A 19,105-nucleotide genomic window follows, 5' to 3' on the forward strand; every position below is an offset into this window, starting at 1 on the left:
ACCCTCTCTTCACGATGTGCTGTTGTTTTAGGCAGTCTAATTTATGTGCCTCCACTTCGACTGAGTCTTCTTCCTGTCAGCTATATTGTAGTTTTTAGCGCTTCCATAGAGAATCTACTGACAGATATAAATCGGAACTATATGCTAATTTGTATTAGAAATGGCAACAGTGGAGTATGCATGTGTATGTACGAGCCAGTCTGCCCCACAACAAGAGGATAGAGAAAAAGGAGAATATTGACTACAACGCTGGGCTACAATGGTGGACTCGTGCAAAGTTCTTCAGGTAAATCTTTACGATATATTATTCTGTTGATGTCACTAATTGGAAAAATGTCACAAATTAGGCAAATTCCCAACGGCTTGTTTGGAAGAAGTATAAAGGAAGGCAAATTATTATTTTTTTTTAAATGTCTCCGCCATGCCTCCACGATTTTATTTCAAATTTTAGGGACTTATACAATGTTAAAATACAAAAACAAATACACAGTGCATTAATTTAAAAAATGCATCACAAATTTTGCTTTTCTTTACTTCATCACTGATTATTAGTCACTGCAGACTTAATAAACATAATAATAAAACAATACATACTGTACAAGGTCTGCTGTCATTAGGATGCTGATAGCTAGGATGTTCATATATTCCCATTTAGATGAATGACTCATATTCCTCACAAAGAAAAGGGGAATGAAACCATGCAAGCGTCTTTTTGTGTCATTCTCGCCATTTCTGGTTCTAAAGTAGCTGTCAAAGTGTACCAACTTGTCGGATTACATCCTCGTCCTTCTACTATCCAGGTGAGATGCATGATTTATGATCTACAATGAAGTTTGACGAGCAAGAAAGCGAGGAAGCAGCTGATCAGTTGATCATGTCAACATTGGCACACAAGCTCGTGATCACGGCGACGCTATAAATAGTTTGTCTGTGTTAGCGCTTATAATAACAATATCCCTAATACTTGATTAATATTCAAGTCACTACATGTATATGGAGCATTGTTGGCGCTTTATGGATATTTTTTTATTGGGTTTTATGGGCGGAATAAAGGGCCATTGGCTCTGTTATTTATGAGTTAGAATGCATCAAAAAATATACATCTATTGTCACGTCTTTCATAATGATTGTGAACTTTCAAAAAAGTGCAGTTCCATTTTAAGAACCTTTGTCATGTTTGGCTTTGAAGACATTTAAAGCAAAAATGTTTCTACATAAATGTCGAGTAAAACCTACATTTTCTAACTGGCTTAATAATTTAAAATGATCAATTAAATCTTGGGGACGGCGTGGCGAAGTTGGTAGAGTGGCCGTGCCAGCAATCGGAGGGTTGCTGGTTACTGGGGTTCAATCCCCACCTTCTACCATCCTAGTCACGTCCGTTGTGTCCTTGGGCAAGACACTTCACCCTTGCTCCTGATGGCTGCTGGTTAGCGCCTTGCATGGCAGCTCCCGCCATCAGTGTGTGAATGTGTGTGTGAATGGGTGAATGTGGAAATACTGTCAAAGCGCTTTGAGTACCTTGAAGGTAGAAAAGCGCTATACAAGTATAACCCATTTATCATTTATTTAAAATGATTAAAAATACAAAAGCCCTTGAATTGAGTTTGTTATTGCACAAATTTCAAGTGATTTAGATTAGCCTTGTTTGTCTGTTTGAATTTTTAAAGCTAAAGTTCCAATGACTGTCACACACACACTAAGTCTGGTGAAATGTGTCCTCTGCATTTGACCCATCCCCTTGTTCACCCCCTGGGAGGTGAGGGGAGCAGTGGGCAGCAGCGGGGGCCGCGCTCAGGAATCATTTTTGGTGATTTAACCCCCAATTCCAACCCTTGATGCCGAGTGTCAAGCAGGGAGGTAATGGGTCCCATTTTTAATAGTCTTTGGTATGACTCGGCTGGGGTTTGAACTCACAACCTACCGATCTCAGGGCGGACACTCTAACCCAGGGGTCCCCCAAACTACGGCCCGTATCCGGCCCGCCAGCGTCCAAAATCAGGCCCACAGGAAGTCCCAAGTTAAATAAAATAAAATATTTTTTTGTGTCTTTTCTTATCCACTTTGTACCGCTTGCTACTCACGGTGTCTCCTAGCCGCTCAGGCAAATCATTTGGTCTAAAAATGCATTTTCTCATCGATAACGTGACATCATCGCGTGCGGAAAGTGCGCTCTCTCATTTTATATATATATATATATATATATATATATATACACACACACACACACACACACACACACACACACACACACACACACACACACACACACACACACACACACACACACACACACACACACACACACACACACACACACACACACACACACACACACACACACACACAGCCCCCGGCCAAATTGTTTTAACCCAATGCGGCCCCCGAGTCAAAAAGTTTGGGGACCCCTGCTCTAACCACTAGGCCACTGAGTGTATCTTATCCTATTTTTTAATTATTATTTATTGTTATTATTAGGGGTGTGGGAAAAAATCGATTCGAATTCGAATCACGATTCTCACGTTGGGCTATTCAGAATCTATTCTCATTTTAAAAAAATTTTTTTTTTTTAAAGTTAATTAAAAAAAAAAATGTTTTAATTATTTTTTTTATTTTTTATTAATCAATCCAACAAAACAATACACAGCAATACCATAACAATGCAATCCAATTCCAAAACCAAACCCGACCCAGCAACACCCAGAACTGCAATAAACAGAGCAATTAAAAGGAGACACAAACACGACACAGAACAACCAAAAGTAGTGAAACAAAAATGAATATTATCAACAACAGTATCAATATTAGTTACAATTTCAACATAGCAGTGATTAAAAATCCCTCATTGACATTATCATTAGACATTTATAAAAAAAATTCAAAAAGAACAATAGTGTCACAGTGGCTTACACTTGCATCGCATCTCATAAGCTTGACAACACACTGTGTCCAATATTTTCACAAAGATAAAATAAGTCATATTTTTGGTTCATTTAATAGTTAAAACAAATGTACATTATTGCAATCAGTTGATAAAACATTGTCCTTTACAATTATAAAAGCTTTTTACACAAATCTACTACTCTGCTTGCATGTCAGCAGACTGGGGTAGATCCTGCTGAAATCCTATGTATTGAATGAATAGAGAATCGTTTTGAATCGGGAAAAAAAATCGTTTTTGAATCGAGAATCGTGTTGAATTAAAAAAAAAAAATCGATTTTGAATCGAATCGTGACCCCAAGAATCCATATTGAATCGAATCGTGGGACACCCAAAGATTCACAGCCCTAGTTCTTATTTTTATATTCTATTTGTATGTGCTTTAGTTTTCTTTTCTTTACATGTTTTGCGAAAAACAATATTTGCTCAACTTGATGGTTGTTTGAAATTGTTGAGATTTGTTGACAGTGCCTTGGTTTTTATGTACATTGAGAATATATGTTTGTACGTACATTGTTTAATTAAAAAATAAAATGTCAACAGAAGGTTACGAAATTATATTTTTTTTTTAAACTTTTGGCAATTATTATTTTGACTGAATTACCCCATGTTGAATTGTGTGTACATGTTTATACATACAGCAGATCTAAACAGACAATGATACCTTTTATCTAGGATGTATCCTTCCACTTTATGAAGCTCCTTGCCAAAGAGACCACAGGGTTTAAAGGTCATACTGCATCGCTCTCCGGTCCTGTCACACAATTACTCAACATCACTTCTCCTCTAATGCTGTGTGGGTGTGCGGCAGTCTTTACTTGTGATTGACCACCTCCACGCTGCCGTACTGCTCGATCCAGAGCTGGCCCACGATGATGTTGTGTACACAGCAGGTGGGGTTCGTCCAGGTGTAGGCTTCGTTGTACCTGCAGAGAGACAGAAAGTGGTGAGAAGCAGCAGAGAGAAGAGACAACAAATAGCTGTTGACGCTCACTTGGGAAGCTCCAGCGTGATGATTCCTTTGGGCTCGGCTTCTATGCTCTTACCCCAAAACTTGAGTTTGGGATAGATGGAGCCATGGAAGACGAAATTGTCCTTGAGGCCTTCGGCATGAAAGGCGCTGACAGGAGGGTGATGGCTCACTTGCTCTGACACCCACCTGAAGCCCAAGTCGTCTCTGGTGGAGCAGGAGTGATTGTTTTATTTTAAACCAGCATCTTCTCACACACCTGTGAGTCCCGCTCACCTGACGAGCTCGTACGTCTCACCCAGCAGGGGGTTGAAGGGCTTCCCGGTCCTTTCCCACTGCGACGCTACGGCTGACACGGCAAAAGCTGCAACACACTGCACAGCGTGTGCATAAGATGACATAACTCATGGGAAATAAGACCGCTAGGTCAGAGTGGAACCTCAGATGTGTCGCATACTTGTGTTTGTTGTACAAGTGCAAAAAGAAGTGAACCACATTTAAACAAGACACACATGGTCATGCTGGAAGTAACTTCAGTCAGTCATACATAATACATAATTGTGATGTATCATGTTGTATGCTTGCATGTTCGAAATAAACTCAAACTCAAACTTTTCATGCACGGGTTTGAATAGGAAGAACGTGTGCACCTTCATCCTTTCCACAGAGTCTGTGCTGGCGTTGGCCTGGTGGAGGAGGTAGGTATGCTCCATGTACTCGCTCAATCGCTGGAGGAAACTCAGCGGCTCGTTAAATATCACCGGCATGGCGATCTTGGACAGCTCCTTAGAGACGACACCGGGACAATGTATAATGTGCTAAAGTACTGTTGCTGCACCTTTACTTGTAAACACAGTATGTTTGTGAACAATGAAACATAAGTAGATACTAGATGCCCACTGTTTTCGGGGGTTATTGTTACCCCCACAAATGGACGCATCCATATAAATGCCTGTTTTTGATACTCGAATGTAAGTTATATCATAGGGTTTTTATAGTCAATTGTGCACATTAAAAATAATTACTGGCATATAGTGTGGAGCAGTGATTATCAAATGTGTGCCACTAGTGCATAGGTGTCAAACTCAAGGCCCAGATCTGGCCCGCCACATCATTTTGAATGGCCCGTGAAAGTTTGGAAACAATATGCATCAATTAAGTACTTTAGCTTTCTTTCTTTATTTTTCTATTTTGACAGAAAAATAGACATGTTCTGCATGCAGTTATATATCTTTTAAACTTTATCTGATAATGCAACAGTTATTATATTATCATACATTCGAAACATTTTTGGGGTAAAAACATACATAAATATCTACTTAGCCTAATGATTTCACAGCAAGTTATCCATCAAAATGTACACTGTAAACATGACAATATATATATTTTTTTAAAATAGCTCGGTCTTCAAAATCCTACCATTAGAAAAAAACGGTGGTACCATTTTTACATTTACAGTAAAACACCGTGAAAACAGCAACCATATTTTTTATGCAAAAAAACTAACAAAACTGGCACCAGAATTATACAGTGAAATAGAGTGTGACCATTCATTTTACTGTAGATTTTATGGTAAAATTCTGCCATTTTTTGACCGCAAAATCCAGATTTTTTTTTCTTACAGTGTAGGTAAAATATACATTTACTAATCAAATGCATAGGTAATCGTGTGACAATCATGTGGCTAATCCTTATACATGTATGTTTCTTTTATTAATGGTACAAGCGGTCGGCCCTCTAAAGGGCAGCTAAAACTGCAACGTGGCCCTCAATAAAAAGTAGTTGAACATACATGTACATTATATATATATATGTATGTATATATATATATATATATATATATATTTATATATATATATATATATATATATATATATACATACATTATGGGTATGTGGGCTTGTATTAAGCCTCAGGGAGTTGAACGCCCCTGCCTACATAGTTCCGGGTCACCCTTGGGCAAGGTGTAGCACCCGAATGCCCCCCCCATCAGGGTTACGATACCCCCCATGAACTACACTAAAAGAGGATGCGTTACCCGGCCCGGAGGAAGCCCGGGGCCCTCCTCCGGAGCTAGGCCCGGAGGTAGGGCTCGTCAGCGAGCGCCTGGTGGCCGGGCTTGCCACGGAGCCCGGCCGGGCACAGCCCGAAGAAGCTACGTGGACACGCCATCTTCTCTGCCACGTGGGCCCACCACCCGCGGTCGGAACCAGTGGGGTCGGGTGCGCTGCCAAGTGGATGGCGGTGAAAGTGGAGGCTCCGGACGGACCAATTCGGGGCAGCAGAGGCTGACTTTCGGGACGTGGAACGTCTCTACGCTGGTGGGGAAGGAGCCTGAGCTGGTGCGAGAGGTGGAGCGCTACCGGTTGGATCTGGTGGGGCTTACCTCTACGCATAGCAAGGGCTCTGAAACCACACTCCTGGACAAGGGATGGACCTTGTTCACTTCTGGAGTTGCTCAGGGTGTGAGGGCACAGGCGGGTGTGGGGATACTCACGAGTCCCCGGCTGAGTGCCTGTACGTTGGAGTTCACCCCAGTGGACAAGAGGGTCGCCTCCCTTCGCCTTAGGGTTGGAGGGGGGAAAACTCTGACTGTTGTTTGTGCATACGCACCAAACAGGAGTTCAGAGTATTCAGCCTTCTTGGATACCTTGCATGGGGTCCTGTATGGGGCGCCGGCAGGGGATTCCATAGTCTTGCTGGGGGACTTCAACGCGCACGTGGGCAATGACAGTGATACTTGGACTGGCGTGATTGGGAGGAACGGTCTCCCTGATCTGAACCTGAGTGGTGGATTGTTATTGGACTTCTGTGCTAGTCACGGACTTGCGATAACAAACACCATGTTCAAGCATAAGGATGCTCATAGGTGTACCTGGTACCAGAGCACCCTAGGCCAAAGATCAATGATCGATTTTGTAATCGTATCAGCTGATCTGAGGCCGTATGTTTTGGACACTCGGGTGAAGAGAGGGGCTGAACTGTCAACTGATCACCATCTGGTGGTGAGTTGGGTTAGATGGAGGGGGAAACCTCTGGACAGACCTGGCAAACCCAAGCGTGTAGTGCGGGTGAACTGGGAACGTTTGGAGGAGTCCTCTGTCCGGAAGGACTTCAACTCACACCTCCGGCGGGACTTCTCTGCCATCCCTGTGGAGGTTGGGGACATTGAACAGGAATGGGCAATGTTCAAAGCCTCTATTGCTAAAGCTGCAGATGCGAGCTGTGGCCAGAAGGTCTTAGGTGCCTCAAGGGGCGGTAACCCTCGAACACCCTGGTGGACAGTGGTGGTCAGGGAAGCCGTCCGACTGAAGAAGGAGTCCTACCGGGGTATGTTATCCCAGGGGACTCCGGAGGCAGTTGCAAGGTACCGGCGGGCCCGAAGGGCAGCGGCCGTGGCTGTGGACGAGGCTAAGCAGAGGGTGTGGGAGCAGTTCGGGGAATCCATGGAGAAGGACTATCGGGCGGCACCAAAGCTGTTCTGGAAGACCATACGGCACCTCAGGAGGGGGAAGCAGGGAACCATCCAAGCTGTGTACGGCAAGGATGGGACTTTGCTGACTTCAAGTGAGGAAGTCGTGGGGCGTTGGAAAGAGCACTTTGAGGAACTCCTGAACCCAAATACATCAGACACACCCTCCCTGATAGGAGCAGGGCCTGAGGATGATGGGGGATCGACGTTGATCTCTCGGAGTGAAGTCACTGAGGTAGTTAGACAACTCCACAGTGGCAAAGCTCCGGGGGTTGACGAGATCCGTCCAGAAATGCTGAAGGCTCTGGGTGTTGATGGGCTGTCTTGGTTGATACGCCTTTTCAACATTGCGTGGAAGTCTGGGACAGTGCCGAGGGAGTGGCAGACTGGGGTGGTGGTTCCCCTTTTCAAAAAGGGGGACCAGAGGGTGTGTGCTAATTACAGGGGTATCACACTACTCAGCCTCCCTGGGAAAGTTTACGCCAAGGTACTGGAAAGGAGGGTCCGGCCGATAGTCGAACCTCAGATTCAAGAGGAGCAATGTGGATTCCGTCCTGGTCGTGGAACAACTGACCAACTCTTTACGCTTGCGGGAATCCTGGAGAGGGCCTGGGAGTATGCCTATCCAGTCTACATGTGTTTTGTGGATTTGGAGAAGGCGTATGACCGCGTCCCTCGGGAGATCTTGTGGGAGGTGCTGAGGGAGTACGGAGTGAGGGGAACCCTGTTGAGGGCCATCCAATCTCTGTACAACCAAAGCGAGAGTTGTGTCCGGGTGCTTGGATGTAAGTCGGATCCGTTTCCAGTGGGGGTTGGTCTCCGCCAGGGCTGCGCTCTGTCACCTATCCTGTTTGTGATTTTCATGGACAGGATTTCTAGGCGGAGTCGTGGCCATGGCGGAGAGGGTATACGTCTCGGGGGGCTAAAGGTTGCGTCACTGCTGTTTGCAGATGATGTGGTCCTGATGGCACCTTCGGTTCGTGACCTTCAGCTCTCACTGGATCGGTTCGCAGCCGAGTGTTCAGCGGCTGGAATGAGGATCAGCATCTCCAAATCTGAGGCCATGGTTCTCAGCAGGAAACCGATGGTTTGTACAGTCCGGGTAGGGGACAGGACTCTGTCCCAGGTGGAGGAGTTTAAGTATCTCGGGGTCTTGTTCACGAGTGAGGGAAAGATGGAGAAGGAAATCAGCCGGAGAATCGGAGCAGCTGGGGCAGTATTGCAGTCTCTCTGCCGCACTGTTGTGACGAAACGGGAGCTGAGCCAGAAGGCAAAGCTCTCGGTCTACCGAGCTATCTACATTCCTACTCTCACCTATGGTCATGAAGTGTGGGTAATGACCGAAAGAATAAGATCGCGGATACAAGCGGCCGAAATGAGTTTCCTCAGAAGGGTGGCTGGCATCTCCCTTAGAGATAGGGTGAGAAGTGCAGTCACCCGAGAGAGACTCGGAGTAGAGCCGCTGCTCCTTCGCTTGGAAAGGAGCCAGCTTAGGTGGTTCGGGCATCTCGTGCGGATGCCTCACGAGCGTCTCCCTAGGGAGGTCCTCGTTGCACGTCCCACTGGGAGGAGGCCCCGCGGCAGACCAAGGACCAGATGGGGGGATTACATCTCCTCTCTGGCCTGGGAACGCTTCGGGATTCCCCAGGAGGAAGTCGCAAATGTTGCTCTGGAGAGGGAAGTCTGGGGGTCTTTGCTGGAGCTGCTGTCCCCGCGACCCGATTCCGGATAAGCGGTTGAAGATGGATGGATGGACATACATACATACATACATACATACATAAGTTTACATACCTTGGGAGAATTTATGATTTCTTGGCCATTCTTCAGAGAATATGAATGATAACACAAAAACCTTTCTTCCACTCATGCTTAATGGTTGTGTGAAGCTATGTATTGGCAAACAATTGTGTTTACTCTTTAAATCAAAATGACAAAAGAAAGTACCCAAATGACCCTGATCAAAAGTTTTAATACCCCAGTGATTTTGATCTGATAGCATGCACAAAAGTTGACACACACATGTTTGAATGGCTAATCAAGGTTCCAATCCTCACCTGTGACCTGTTTGTTTGTAATTAATGTGTGTATATAAAAGGTCAGTGAGTTTCTGGGCTTCTGACAGACCATTGCATCTTTCATCTCGTGCTGCACAGATGTTTCTGGATTCTGAGTCATGGGGAAGGCAAAATAATTGTCAAAGGATCTGCGAGAAAAGGTAACTGCATAAAACAGGAAAGGGGTATAAAAAGATATCCAAGGAATTGAGAATGCCAATCAGCAGTGTTCAAACGCTGATTAAGAAGTGGAACATGAGGGAATCAGGTAGACCAGCAAAGATTTCAGCCACAACTGCCAGGAAAATTGTTCGAGATGCAAAGAAAATCCACAAATAACTTCAGCTGAAATACAGGACTCTCTGAAAAAATGTGGTTTCAAGATGCACAATAAGGAGGCACTTGAAGAAAAATGTGCTGCATGGTCGAGTCGCCAGAAGAAAGCCATCACTCCAAATTACTTTTTTCCAGAAGTTTTGAGGCTTGTCTCTGTGCTGTTTGGTGTAATGTAAGCGGGATACTTTGTGACATTTGCGCAAAAATGGCTTTCCACCCTTTTGGATACACTCAAGGGAGTACTGGAAAGTGCTCCCCCGGGTGATTCCCTTGCCCTACTGGGGGACTTCAACGCTCAAGTTGGCAACGACAGTGAAACCTGGAGAGGCTTGATTGGGAAGAATAGCCGCCCGGATCTGAACCAGAGTGGTGTTTTGTTATTGGACTTTTGTGCTCGTCACAGATTGTCCATAACAAACACCATGTTCAAACATAAGGGTGTCCATATGTGCACTTGGCACCAGGACACCCTAGGCCGCAGTTCCATGATCAACTTTGTAGTTGTGTCATCAGATTTGCGGCCTCATGTTTTGGACACTCGGGTGAAGAGAGGGGCGGAGCTTTCTACCGATCACCACCTCAGTCATACCAAAGACTATAAAAATAGGACCCATTAACTCCCTGCTTGGCACTAAGCATCAGGGGTTGGAATTGGGGGTTAAATCACCAAAAATGATTCCCGGGCGCGGCCACCGCTGCTGCCCACTGCTCCCCTCACCTCCCAGGGGGTGACCAAGGGGATGGGTCAAATGCAGAGGACAAATTTCACCACACCTAGTGTGTGTGACAATCATTGGTACTTTAAACTTTAACAGTGGGGGAAGATGCCGGACAGACCTGGCAGGCCCAAACGCATTGTGAGGGTCTGCTGGGAACGTCAAGCTGAAGAAAGAGTCCTATCGGGTTCTTTTGGCTCATAGGACTCCGGAGGCAGCGGACAGGTACCGACAGACCAAGCGGTGTGCGAGTTCAGCAGTCGAGAAGGCAAAAACTTGGACATGGGAGGAGTTCGGGGAAGCCATGGAAAACGTCTTCTGGACGGCTTTGAAGCGATGCTGGACTTCCATCCGCCACCTCAGGAAGGGGAAGCAGTGCACTGTCAACACGGTGTATGGTGAGGATGGTGTTCTGCTTACGTCGACTGCGGATGTTGCGGATCGGTGGAGTGAATACTTCGAAGACCTCAATCACACCAACACGTCTTCCTATGAGGAAGCAGTTCCTGGGGCTCTCCTATTTCTGGGGCTGAGGTTGCTGAGGTAGTTAAAAAGCTCCTCGGTGGCATGGCCCCGGGGGTGGATGAGATCCGCCTGGAGTTCCTTAAGGCTCTGGATGCTGTGGGGCTGTCTTGGTTGACAAGACTCTGCAACATCGCGTGGACATAGGGGACAGTACCTCTAGATTGGCAGACCGGGGTGGTGGTTCCTCTCTTTAAGTAGGGGAACCGGAGGGTGTGTTCCAACTATCGTGGGATCACACTCAGCCTTCCCAGTAAGGTCTATTCAGGTGTACTGTAAAGGACGTGTTGGAGCCTATCTATATTATTTATTTATTAATTGTTTTGACAATTAAATCAAATAATGCCAATAATGATGTTGATGAATTATTGGATGTTTTAGATGAATTGTGATTGACTGATTGTTTTCAGCTGCTCACGCTCCTCCTGGTGAGCCACTTCCTCCTCCTATGATTAAGAAGACAGGACAGCTGGGTGCTCCTTTTTGTCTGTCTATCATGTTTAAGGAGTGAGGAGTGAAACAGTTTATTTACCGCTAAATAAGTTATTTTGATTATTATGAAGTCAACCACGGAGAATGTTTTGTTTGTGAAAATAAATTATGATCATTTGGAATCTCGACATATCTCGCGAGTGCTTATTAAGGAATTTAGTGAGTCAAATACCTCCTCCTCAGGACTACTCTGCTATCTTTATTTTTATTTTTTCTAACTTTTTTGAACGTAAGAGTAGCCGTAACAGGAGGTTTCACCGGATAGTCGAACCTCGGATTCAGGAGGAACAGTGTGGTTTTCGTCCTGGTCGTGGAACTGTGGACCAGCTCTATACTCTCAGCAGGGTCCTTGAGGGTGCATGGGAGTTTGCCCAACCAGTCTACATGTGCTTTGTGGACTTGGAGAAGGCATTCGACCGTGTCCCTCAGGAAGTCCTGTGAGGAGTGCTCAGAGAGTATGGGGTATCGGACTGTCTGATTGTGGCGGTCCGCTCCCTGTACGATCAGTGTCAGATCTTGGTCCGCATTGCCGGCAGTAAGTCGGACACATTTCCAGTGAGGGTTGGACTCCGCCAGGGCTGCCCTTTGTCACCGATTCTGTTCATAACTTTTATGGACAGAATTTCTAAGCACAGTCAGGGTGTTGAGGGGATCCGGTTTGGTGGCTGCAGGATTAGGTCTCTGCTTTTTGCAGATTATGTGGTCATCTGTCCAGGATCTTCAGCTCTCACTGGATTGGTTCGCAGTCAAGTGTATAGCGACTGGGATGAGAATCAGCACCTCCAAGTCCGAGTCCATGGTTCTCGCCCGGAAAAGGGTGGAGTGCCATGGTCATGCCAGGGTCTCCTCCTTGGGGAGGAGACCCTGCCCCAAGTGGAGGAGTTCAAGTACCTCGGAGTCTTGTTCACGAGTGAGGGAAGAGTGGATCGTGAGATGGACAGGCAGATCGGTGCGGCGTCTTCAGTAATGCGGACGCTGTATCGATCTGTTGTGGTGAAGAAACAGCTGAGCCAGAAGGCAAAGCTCTCAATTTACCGGTCGAGCTACGTTCCCATCCTCACCTATGGTCATGAGCTTTGGGTTTTGACCGAAAGGACAAGATCACGGGTACAAGCGGCCAAAATGAGTTTCCTCCGCTGGGTGGCGGGGCTCTCCCTTAGAGATAGCGTGAGAAGCTCTGCCATCCGGGAGGAGCTCAAAGTAAAGCCGCTGCTCCTCCACATTGAGAAGAGCCAGAAGAGGTGGTTCGGGCATCTGGTCAGGATGCCACCCGAACGCCTCCCTAGGGAAGTGTTTAGAGTACATCCGACCAGTAGGAGGCCACGGGGAAGACCCAGGACACGATGGGAAGACTATGTCTCCTGGCTGGCCTGGGAACGCCTCGGGATCCCCTGGGAACGCCTCGGGATCCCCCGGGAAGAGCTGGACGAAGTGGCTGGGGAGAGGGATGTCTGGGCCTCCCTGCTTAGGCTGCTGACCCCGCGACCCGATCTCGGATAAGCGGAAGAAGATGGATATATGGATGGATGGATGAAAATGTGACCAAATCTGATGGGTCAAAAGTATACATACAGCAATGTTAATATTTGGTTACATGTCCCTTGGCAAGTTTCACTGCAATAAGGCGCTTTTGGAAGCCATCCACAAGCTTCTGGCAAGCTTCTGGTTGAATTTTTGACCACTCCGCTTGACAAAATTGGTGCAGTTCAGCTAAATTTTTTGGTTTTCTGACATGGACTTGTTTCTTCAGCATTGTCCACATGTTCTCAATGGAGTTTAAGTCAGGACTTTGGGAAGACCATTCTAAAACCTTATTTCTAGCCTGATTTAGCCATTCCTTTACCACTTTTGACGTGTGTTTGGGGTCATTGTCCTGTTGGAACACCCAACTGCGCACAAGACCCAACCTCCGGGCTGATGATTTTAGGTTGTCCTGAAGAATTTGAAATTAATCCTCCTTTTTCATTGTCCCATTTACTCTCTGTAAAGCACCAGTTCCATTGGCAGCAAAACAGGCCCAGAGCATAATACTACAACCACCTTGCTTGACGGTAGGCACGGTGTTCCTGGGATTAAATGCCTCACCTTTTGTCCTCCAAACATATTGCTGGGTATTTTGGCCAAACAGCTCAATTTTTGTTTCATCTCACCACAAAACTTACCTCCAGAAGGTCTTATCTTTGTCCATGTGATCAGCAGCAAACTTTAGACGAGCATTATGGTGTCGCTTCTGGAGCAAGGGCTTCCTCAGTCCATGGCGATGCAAAACACGCTTGACTGTGGACACTGACACCTGTGTTCCAGCAGCTTCCAATTCATTGCAGACCTGCTTTTTGGTGGTTCTCGGTTGACTCTTGATCATCCTGACCAATTTTCTCTCAGCAGCAGGTGATAGCTTGCATTGTATTCCTGATCGTGGCAGTGACAAAACTGTGCCATGCACTTTATACTTACAAACAATTGTCTGCACAGTTGCTCTTGGGACCTTAAGATACTTTGAAATGGCTCCAAGTGACTTTCCTGACTTGTTCAAGTCCATCCATCCATCCATTTTCTACCGCTTATTCCCTTCGGGGTCGCGGGGGGCGCTGGAGCCTATCTCAGCTACAATCGGGCGGAAGGCGGGGTACACCCTGGACAAGTCGCCACCTCATCGCAGGGCCAACACAGATAGACAGACAACATTCACACTCACATTCCCACACTAGGGCCAATTTAGTGTTGCCAATCAACCTATCCCCAGGTGCATGTCTTCGGAGGTGGGAGGAAGCCGGAGTACCCGGAGGGAACCCACGCAATGATTCATTTATTCAGATTTGTGCTGAGTTCCTTTGACTTTCCCATTGTAGTGTTTGTAACCGAGTCTAATGACTGCATCACATGAGCCCTATTTAAATGGGCTCAGAGAAGTCAACAGGTGTCATCAATCATAATCACTCACAAGAAGTTAAGAGGCCATGCCATGAAGCTAATTTGATTTGATTGTAACTTTTCTACATCACCAAAATGTATAATGTATGTTGCTGTATGTATACTTTTGACCCAGCAGATTGGGTCACATTTTTAGACCCATAATAAATTCATAAAAGAACCAAACTTAATGAATGTTTTTTGTGACAAACAAGTATGTGCGGCAATCACTCTATCACAAAAAAATAACAGTTGTAGAAATTATTGGAAACTCAATGTTTATGTTCTTCACAAGTGTATGTTAACTTTTGACCACGACTGTGTGTATATATGTGCACGCGTGCGCACACACACACACACACAGTCGTGGTCAAAAGTTAACATACACTTGTGAAGAACATAATGTCATGGCTGTCTTGAGTTTCCAATAATGACCATTTCCATAAAAAAAAAAATAAAAATAAAAAAATATATATATATATACATACACATATATATATATACACATATATATATATATACACACACATATACATATATATATACACACACACACACACACACACACACACACACACACATATATATATATATATATATATATATATATATATATATATATATATATATATATATATATATATATATATATATATATATATATATATATATATCGAGTCACATGTCTTGGCATCGAGTCATGAATTTGATGACTTTAGACTCGACTTGACAAAATGTAAAGAGACTTGCAACTCGACTTAGACTTTAACATCAATGACTTGTGACTTCACTTGGACTTGAGCCTTTTGACTTGACAAGACTTGCTACTTTCCCCAAAACCCAAATATTATAAAGTTAATTCAGGAGCGCTCCGTATCTTTCATTGTGTACGTGTGTGTCTGTCAGCGTGTGTGCTGCCTGTCAGTACAACATCCAATCAAATTAGATCCACATTGTTTTCATCCCACAGCATTCATCCAATCAAATTGCAGGACAACCAACGAAGAAGAGCTGTCAAACAAAGCGCCAGTGAGGAAAAATTATGCCAAAGATAGTTTCGTTCGGGTATTAAAACTACGAGTTGGTCAACAGAAAACGAATTGCAGTATGCAAAACATGCGGTTCGAAGATTACAGACGGAGACGCAACTTCCAACTTCGTTCGACATTTGAAGTTGCACAAAGAACGGTAAATTTTGAATGTAAGCTAACGTTTATTGGCTAAGTAACGTGACTTTTATTTGCTGTGTAGTTAAATCAGTATGTGGAATCAAATTATGGAATGGATTAAGTAAAGAAGTTAAAAATTGTACTGATATGATCCAGTTTAAGAGGTTGTTCAAAATAATAGTGCTTACAAAGTACAAAGAAGAAGAATTATGAGAAATACTTCTAACCTTATTAAAAATAAGATATTCTTCATCTCAGTATGTTAATAATGACTGTATTAATTAATTACATATAAAACTGTTGTGTATACTAATTCATAGATGTTATTTTATTATATAAAAAGGTCAGTAAATGATTCTACATCATTGTAAACGCTTTGAAGTGGGAAAGGGGTAGGATTAAATAAGCTTTGCTTCTTCCTACTCCTTTTCGGGCATGATGTAAAATGAAATGATATGAAATTGTGTGACGTATTAAGATGTAAGTGTGTTCATGTTCGAAATAAACTAAAGAAAGAAAGAAAGAAAGAAGAAAAAATTAGTGAGGCTGTAAACTCACTGCTAACGTTATAACCATAGACATCTTATAAGTAGACGCAGCATCGACCGCTACTGCCTACTGGCGCTGACGAGACGCGGGGCCGCCATCTTGGAGTGGTGATCCGCTCCACTCAGTGCAATTCATATGGCAGGAGCAATGAACTGTCAGCGCATTTAATTCATCTTACCTCACTGAATACCACTGATTTTCACGCGTTTTTTTGTCATACATGTAGCTATGATAAAGGACACATGTTTTGGCGTGTTTTATTATTCATAGTTTGCTTAACAGTAATAGAATATTCTTATATGCTATAAGTAACCAGACGTCCGAGATCAAAACTGGGAATATAATCCCAAAGAAGGGGGAAAAAAACGGTCAGCTATTTTTAAGTTCAAGAAACAATATGATTAGGTTATACATACATGCGTATATCCTACATAAACAATGTATGAATACATTAGATATCTATATATCTTAGGGACCTATAGACTGTATCTCTGTTGCTGCAGCAGCAGAGTTTATTCTGTCTTGACACTTTGTATTGATATTTTGTATTACATTCTTCCCTTAAATGACAATGTTTACAGTGATTGTTTTATATGTATTTTTTATGTATGTTGCTTTAGATAAAAGCGTCTGCCAAATACTTAAACATAAACATATATAAACACCTGAAAGTCTTTATATCAGCTAAAACCACCAATCTGTTTCACTGGATTCAGAATAAAACCAAACTCTGTCTTACCCAACAATGTTAGTATTTGAATAGTGTTACTTGGAGACTTATTCCTGGTTACAATTATACTGTTAAGAAAGTATTGTCTTATACTGTGCCTAAAATGAGAATGCATCATAATCAGTGGCAGCTGGTGAATTTTGTTTTAGGTGGGGCTGAAAGTTTGTAAACCAAACCCCTGTAGGGGGGTCATCCTTCCCCGGAAGATTTCTTTGTGATTTTCACATACAAATATTGAACATCTTTGCTTTTTCTCAACTCTGTGGTAATATTCTTTTCACAAAATACAACCAATAGTATGTTAATGTTAAATCTTACTTGTGAAAAGTAATCCCCCGATTCCTATTTTCAACAGTCCGCTCATTTGAGCAGGAAAACGCTGAACACCAGCCCGGCATCTTTGTTTTCTACCTGTCAACTGTCAGTTTAGGCTGCTCGCCGGCTCCTCATCACCACTTCAAGATGGTGGCCGAATTTCTCGCGTCACAGCAGCCAATGCTGCATCTACTTATAAGATGTATATGGTTATAACGTCATTGCAAACACTGCAATATGTTGCGTCCACTGCAGTTCGCTACCTTATCCATACTTTTTGTCAAGTGATTTTTTTTAAGCAGGGTTGCATGAGGTACCTATACTTAACGTTATGTTAGTCAATGTCTCACACACAGTAACGTAACGTTAGACGGCGGTCAGCAGCACCGCATATTTTAGCCACCTACAAAAAGACAAACACAGTCAAATAAAGGTCAGTTAAAATGTATACTATATTAAGAATATGTGTACATATTGCATAGGGCCCTGACATCTAAAAAGTACAACTCTGTTCATTATGTTCATGTATTTGTTATGTTTTTCATGTGTACGCACACATCAACACAAATACAGTATGAGATGAGATCAATGAGATAAGGTAAGAACAGGATAGCAACTGCTGTGGAACTAGTTACAATACAATATGCCATGGAAATAAAATGTTAACACTTTTGTGCAAATAAGTACAGTTGCACTTGTTTTTTCGAATGTGTTTATTCTGTAAAGAATGAGTTAAATGTTTAAAATGACTGGTTAACAGTGCTATTATGAAGTGCAATGTCAGCACTATTTTTTCCCTGCAATTTCAAATGCACTTGTTTTAATAAATAAGTACAGCATTTTAAAAGCATACAAAATCTGTGTAAATATATTAGTCTGTGGTTAAAAGGACTTGAAAGGACTCGAAACTCAAAATGCAGGACTTGGGACTTGACTTGAGACTTTCCAGTCTTGACTTTGGACTTGACTCGGGTCTTGCCTGTCTTGACTCGGGACTTGACTTGGGACTTGAGAGCAAAGACTTGAGACTTACTTATGACTTGCAAAACAATGACTTGGTCCCACCTCTGATATATACAGCATATATGTATGTATGTGTATATATGTATGTAAGTGTATTTACTGTATGTGTATATATACACACACACACACACACACAGACTTATTCGTCATTTCAAGTATACACTGCAGTGCACAATAAAATCTACATTCTCATAGGTCAGCTTTGCTAAATCGTGTATGAAATAAAATGCAATTGTACACTGTATTTTACATCAATAAATAATTCTATCTCAGACGAGGGCTTTGTTAGTATTGGAGACAGTATTATGACACAGATAAAAAGATACAGGTACAATCATTAGTTTGCAGAAAGAGGATCAGAGTGAAGGACAATGTTTGTTTACGCTCACCATGCCGATGCATTTTTTCAAGATGCTCCAGATACTGACGTCATTTCGGGAGAACATGGGAGACGGCAGGGATGTTCTATTGAGAGACAGAGGGGGACAAAAAACATAGGTTACATATGTTTTGTGTTGGTGTCCATCCAAAGCATAGAAACAAATACCATGGTATTCACTACACTAATGAGATACTGTTTTGGTGAGAACATACACAATAACGAGAAGCGACCTAGTTACTCTAACAAGGCAGAGTGTTTAACCCTTGGGGGATTATATGGAAACAACTAATTTGCACGTTTTGCATTTTTTAAAGTTCCAAAGAAGATAACATAGCTGCGCAATATCACATGAGACCTGTAAGCTAATGAGCCAGAGTCGGGCCGTGTATGTCGTTACACATTTGTGTAACTGCATCAGAGCACGTTGAACCTTTTTTTATTTAAACCTGCTTACATTTGTGAAACAAAGAAATTGCTCACTGGCTGCCTCCTGTAAATGTCCTTATACGAGCAGTTTTACA

At 43.4% G+C, this 19,105-nt stretch overlaps 1 protein-coding gene across 3 annotated transcripts in view; it reads right to left on the reverse strand.

The window, feature by feature from the left end:
- Window positions 1-19,105, reverse strand: part of LOC133630850 (oxysterol-binding protein-related protein 1-like) — a 63,978-nt gene that overhangs the window by 14,567 nt on the left and 30,306 nt on the right. For all 3 annotated transcript variants that reach the window (XM_062022656.1, XM_062022655.1, XM_062022657.1), the window contains 6 exons: window positions 18,592-18,667; window positions 4,562-4,696; window positions 4,188-4,285; window positions 3,936-4,118; window positions 3,760-3,867; window positions 3,606-3,695 (listed from right to left, as the gene is read on the reverse strand). In XM_062022656.1, coding sequence (XP_061878640.1) covers window positions 3,606-3,695; window positions 3,760-3,867; window positions 3,936-4,118; window positions 4,188-4,285; window positions 4,562-4,696; window positions 18,592-18,667 — 690 coding nt within the window. The remainder of the gene's footprint in view (window positions 1-3,605; window positions 3,696-3,759; window positions 3,868-3,935; window positions 4,119-4,187; window positions 4,286-4,561; window positions 4,697-18,591; window positions 18,668-19,105) is intronic.

Source organism: Entelurus aequoreus, linkage group LG16 (genome assembly GCF_033978785.1).
Source record: "Entelurus aequoreus isolate RoL-2023_Sb linkage group LG16, RoL_Eaeq_v1.1, whole genome shotgun sequence".
Taxonomy (NCBI): Eukaryota; Metazoa; Chordata; class Actinopteri; order Syngnathiformes; family Syngnathidae; genus Entelurus; species Entelurus aequoreus.